The 5,905-nt window shown below is 28.6% G+C and overlaps 2 protein-coding genes across 2 annotated transcripts; one reads left to right on the top strand and one right to left on the bottom strand.

Annotated features, from left to right (window-relative positions):
* The first annotated feature begins 520 nt into the window (after positions 1–520).
* On the top strand, positions 521–2,540 carry LOC122507355 (putative protein TPRXL). Its single transcript, XM_043620015.1, has 3 exons — positions 521–538; positions 631–807; positions 1,497–2,540. Exons 1-3 carry the CDS (start codon positions 521–523, stop codon positions 2,538–2,540), a joined length of 1,239 nt encoding a protein of 412 aa, XP_043475950.1.
* A 125-nt stretch (positions 2,541–2,665) lies between these two features.
* On the bottom strand, positions 2,666–3,677 carry LOC122507354. Its single transcript, XM_043620014.1, has 2 exons — positions 3,223–3,677; positions 2,666–2,674 (listed from the first exon to the last, which is right to left on the bottom strand). The coding sequence occupies exons 1-2, from the start codon at positions 3,643–3,645 to the stop codon at positions 2,666–2,668; spliced, it is 432 nt and encodes a 143-aa protein (XP_043475949.1). The 5' UTR covers positions 3,646–3,677.
* Between the last annotated feature and the right edge of the window lie 2,228 nt (positions 3,678–5,905).

Genomic DNA, 5,905 nt, shown 5'->3' with positions numbered 1-5,905 from the left:
GTTTATTGTATTGAATATCATTATTGAATTTAAATAATTGACATGGTAAACAATATTATTTATGTGCTTCTGTTTTAGTTATTGTTTAAATTTCATTTCACTTAATTATAATTTTAGTTTATTTATTTATTGTATGGTATTTTTTAAATAGCCAATAATGATATTCGTTTGAAATTCAAACCCGATTCTATTGGTGGGAAAATTGGAATAAAAGCCAACTTTGTAAAAATTAAATAAGTTGGCAGCAGTGCTACCTTGTGATCTCTCTACCTCCTGTCATTAGCAGTCGAATGTTAGAACCGTGTGCTTTAAAAACGTGTGTTTTAAAACGTGTGTTTAAAACGTGTGCTTTAAAATTATTCTTTGAAAAATAAAAATGGTATGTATAAATAAAAATTAGAAGTATTTATATTGATGTAATATTAATGAATTAATTAATTAAATCATTCATATATATTTTTTTTTCTTATTGCAGAACTTTAATCCACCACTCTTTTGCCGTTGTTGTTTTTGCCGCTACATGGCCACAATAACATTGGTAAATATTTAAAATAATCATGTGTTTTATTTAAAATAAATTGATGTAGGTATTAAATTATCTGTAATAAATGTGTTTAATTTTTTTTTCAGGTAAATCCTGGAACGTGCCAATGGAACTCAAATGTTGTACCTCAGATACAATATCAACAACCACCAAGGGCATACTCGAGGCCAATAATGAGACCTTCAACCATTCAAAATAATAGTGTCATCCAAACAATGAATGTATCGAGGACTCTGGAAATAAGAAAATCAAATGTTAACGATGTGAGTTAAAATCAATTTCTTTTAAATTAAATATAAAGTTTAGTCTTTCAAATATTTTTCTATCTTACATTATTTTGGTCAATTTTTATCATATTAATTTTTAATTTCTATTTTATAATTTTTCTTAATCTTAATATTATTTCATTAATTTTTTAATTTACATTTCAATATTTTTATTCATATTATTTTTTAATATTTTTTTTTTTTATTGTTTTTTAATTTACATTTTATATTTTTTTATTAATATTTTAGTCAATTTTGTTAATATTATTTCATCATTTTCTTTTTTTTAATTTACATTTTTTTTTTTTTTTTTTTTTATTATTACTAGTTCGGTCAATTATTTGTTGTATTTATTTGTTGTATTTATTTTTTGTTAATTTTATTTTGATCAATTTTTTTGTTGTATTTATTTATTTTTTATATTTTTTGTTAATTTTATTTTCGTCAATTTTTGTTGCATTTATTTTTTTATATATTTGTTAATATTATTTTCATCAATTTTTATTATTGTTATTCTTTTATTTTTATTTTCCAGTTCATAATTTTTCTTAGTATTAATATTATATCATCAAATTTTTATAATATTTATTTTTGATAGTAAATTCTACATTTTCTTTATTTTATTCTGACATACTATTCTTTATACTTAAATTTTTTCACTAATTTAACAAATTTAATATTTATAGGAGAAAGAAAATGTACAATGCCGAAAGTCTCGATGGGAACCAGCTGATGACTGTGTTCTAATATTGGAAAAAAATCCATCTGCAAAAAAGTTGGAACAGTCAGCTCCATCAACTTCAGCAGTGAGATCACCGCCTACTTCAAGTTCCTTAATTTTGAAAAAGAAAAAGTTGGAACAGTCAGCTCCATCAACTTCAGCAGTGAGATCACCGCCTACTTCAAGTTCCTTAATTTTGGAAAAGAAAAAGTTGGAACAGTCAGCTCCATCAACTTCAGCAGTGAGATCACCGCCTACTTCAAGTTCCTTAATTTTGGAAAAGAAAAAGTTGGAACAGTCAGCTCCACCAACTTCAGCAGTGAGATCACAGTCTTCTTTAAACTCCTCGTCTTCTTCAAGTTCCTCATCGTCTTCTTCAAGTTCCTCGTCATCTTCTTCAAGGTCCTCGTCTTCCTCAAGTTCTTCGACTTCATTATCGTCAACAAATTTAGCGTCAAATTCAACGCCAAATCAGCCAACGATGTCATCAACAAATTCAGCGTCAAATTCAACGCCAAATCAGCCAACAATGTCATCAACAAATTCAGCGTCAAATTCAACGCCAAATCAGCCAACAATGTCATCAACAAATTCAGCGTCAAATTCAACGCCAAATCAACCAACGATGTCGTCAACAAATTCAGCGTCAAATTCAACGCCAAATCAGCTAATGATGTCATCAACAAATTCAGCGTCAAATTCAACGCCAAATCAGCCAACGATGTCATCAACAAATTCAGCGTCAAATTCAACGCCAAATCAGCCAACGATGTCATCAACAAATTCAGCGTCAAATTCAACGCCAAATCAACCAACGATGTCGTCAACAAATTCAGCGTCAAATTCAACGCCAAATAAGTCGACTTCAAGACATACGACTTCGAGAACAATTTTGATTGAAGACGAGTATTTGTGTAAAAAAAAATTGACTCGTCCAAATAAAGTTGCCACTGGTAAGAGACGAAATCCAAGTCATGAAAAAGAAGTACCAAAGAAAAAAAAGAAATAATTTTCCATTCTTTGTTTAAAAAGAAATATTTAAGAGGTATAGTTTTTGGATGAGTCAAACCTTATTTTTTACATTCCTTTTTTTTTTTTTTCATTTTTTAAAATTCTTTAAAAATAAACTATTTTTTAAACTGTCTGAAAGTGTCATTTGAACATAAAATTTAATATTTTGTTTATTTGTTTTTGTTTTAACGTTTTTTTAAGGTTTTGAAAATTTTTTCCTGTTAAAAAAAAAATAAATTTTGTTATCTTTACACAAATAGAAACAATGTGACACTAAGTTAACAATTTATATATATATATGTATATTATATTATTATAAAATAATAAAGAAACATTGCGACTGTATAATTATTTATTTATTCACATTTTAAATTTAAAAAAAGTCAAATCATATATAAAATTTGTTTTTATAATTGAAATGTTTATTCCAAGCAATCTATTTTATCTCTCAATTAAAATATTAATATTCTTCAAAATAACTTTACACGAATCAAATTTTAAAGTTTCAAATTAGAATTTCAACTTGACAAAGTTGTGTTTAATAATACCTTTCTTATAATTAAGCATATGTTAGGTTTTTGTAATAATTCTTATTTTAAAAAAATTATTCTGAATTTTACAACTATTTTCCAAAAATATTTCAGTACTCGAAAATATTTATTATTATTATTTCGATCAACACTCAAGTATATTGGCTGTTTATTGCGATTTTTATCACAAAGTGTCATTTGTCCATGAACACCAGTGTAAATGTACACACTCAAATTATTACTAATGACAAATTTTTGAATTGCAGTTTCAATATATTTCCAATTACCAGAATTAAATGATGACCATTGTGGCGCAGCGTTCGCTAATGTGAATGTGGAATTTTGTTCAATTGAATAAACAAAATCAGATTTCGCAGCCAAATGTCCACGTTGTAAATGATATTTGTTTAAATAATTGTGAGCTAATTTTTTCGATTTGAGAATAATTGTTAAAATTTCCATTTGATTTTTCCTCGTGTAGAGGGAATTTATATTGTGACCTGGAAAGAGATTGTGACTCAACCAACTAGGTCTGGGACTGTTAGTTTGATACCAACCGATACTTTTCCTCATTTCCGCTTTCACATAATATGTTTCATGAGTTCTGTTATCACGACAAATTTCCAGTATTGATATAAACTTTTTTTTTTTCAACTTGAAAGCCAATATTGATTTTTGATAAATTATAATTGTGACACGTCTCGTCATTACTATTAATTTTGGCAATAGTTTTGTATGATTTTTTACAAACAAAAGAATTAAATGAATAAATTTTCTTTCTTATGGAAAATAAATTTTTTCTTTTGCATTTGACTTTTTGGATATTTTTTAGCATTGAAGTTGAATTTAATCCATTATTATTGCCCAGACAGACTAGAAGAATTGATTGTTCAGTTTGGAATTTCAATGCACCGCTTTCGTCTGGATAAATAAATTGGAAAGAATTGTTTAAAATTAGTGGTTGCGGTTCTTTTAGATCTCCTGTTTTATAATCTATTGTTATTTGGCAACCTCTTTCTGTAATTTTGAAATAAATTTATTTCTTCCATTTATTTCGTGTGAAAAGAGTAGTTTTGGAATTAACGGTTGTGAAAAATAGAGGAATTGAGAAACAAAGAGTTTTAGAACGATTAAATACTATATAAACTTTTTAAATATTTAATTTACATTTTTAACTGTTACTGGTATTTAATTTTCTTTTTTCAAATAATTTTTATTGAAAGAGTGAATTTAAATGTTGAAATTTAAATTTGTGAATTTACGTTCCTAAAGTTTCGAACATTTAAATGAATAATATCTTTCTTATAATTAAGCATATGTTACGTTTTTGTAATAATTCTTATTTTTAAAAAATTATTCTGAATTTTACAACTTTGAATTTCTAAAAGTAGGATAATTTGTTACTTGTTCATATTAAATTAATTGAAAAAAGTATGTTTAAAATTATGCATTTTAAATAATGTAATTGATATATTAATTATCATTATTTTATTGTTATTAAATATACTAATAAAAATTATTATTATTATTATTATTATTATTATTATTATTATTATTATTATTATTATTATTATTATTATTATCTACAATGAATATATGGATATATTCAAAAACCCCGCGTATCGCAACTTGTTACGGAGAACCGCCGCATGGAGATGCTGCTTTCACTACTGTAACGATGCATAGTGGGGGAGCGCTGTGGTGGGGAGCGCCGTGGTGGGGATCACCACAGTGAATGAGTGCAGTGCGCCAGCCACCAAACTCATTCTTCTTTCAGCTTTCATCATTGTAGGTTTCTCTTCCTTACAGGTCTCTTCCTTACAGGTCTCTTCCCTCCAGGTCTTTCTTTCCTCCAGGTCTTTCTCTAAATTTTTTCTTTCTTTTCACCAGGTCTTTCTTTCCTCCAGGTCTTTCTCTCCTCTAGGTCTTTGTTTCTTCCTCTTCTCCAGGTCTTTCTTTCCTCCAGGTCTTTCTCTCCTCTAGGTCTTTGTTTCTTTCTCTTCTCCAGGTCTTTCTTTCCTCCAGGTCTTTCTCAAAATTTTTTCTTTCTTTTCACCAGGTCTTTCTTTCCTCCAAGTCTTTCTCTCCTCTAGGTCTATGTTTCTTTCTCTTCTCCAGGTCTTTCTTTCCTCCAGGTCTTTCTCTAAATTTTTTCTTTCTTTTCACCAGGTCTTTGTTTCTTTTTCTTCTCCAGGTCTTTCTCTAAATGTTTTCTTTCTTTTCACCAGGTCTTTCTTTCCTCCAGGTCTTTCTCTAAATTTTTTCTTTCTTTTCACCAGGTCTTTCTTTCCTCCAAGTCTTTCTCTAAATTTTTTCTTTCTTTTCACCAGGTCTTTGTTTCTTTCTCTTCTCCAGGTCTTTCTCTAAATTTTTTCTTTCTTTTCACCAGGTCTTTGTTTCTTTCTCTTCTCCAGGTCTTTCTTTCCTCCAGGTCTTTCTCTCCTCTAGGACTTTGTTTCTTTCTCTTCTCCAGGTCTTTCTCTAAATTTTTTCTTTCTTTTCACCAGGTCTTTGTTTCTTTCTCTTCTCCAGGTCTTTCTCTAAATTTTTTCTTTCTTTTCACCAGGTCTTTGTTTCTTTCTCTTCTCCAGGTCTTTCTTTCCTCCAGGTCTTTCTCTCCTCTAGGACTTTGTTTCTTTCTCTTCTCCAGGTCTTTCTCTAAATTTTTTCTTTCTTTTCACCAGGTCTTTGTTTCTTTCTCTTCTCCAGGTCTTTCTCTAAAATTTTTTTTTCTTTTCACCAGGTCTTTGTTTCTTTCTCTTCTCCAGGTCTTTCTTTCCTCCAGGTCTTTCTCTCCTCTAGGACTTTGTTTCTTTCTCTTCTCCAGGTCTTT

The sequence above is a fragment of the Leptopilina heterotoma genome, unplaced genomic scaffold, assembly GCF_015476425.1.
Source record: "Leptopilina heterotoma isolate Lh14 unplaced genomic scaffold, ASM1547642v1 Lhet_462, whole genome shotgun sequence".
Lineage (NCBI taxonomy): Eukaryota > Metazoa > Arthropoda > Insecta > Hymenoptera > Figitidae > Leptopilina > Leptopilina heterotoma.
This window is presented reverse-complemented; position numbering and strand designations above follow the sequence as displayed.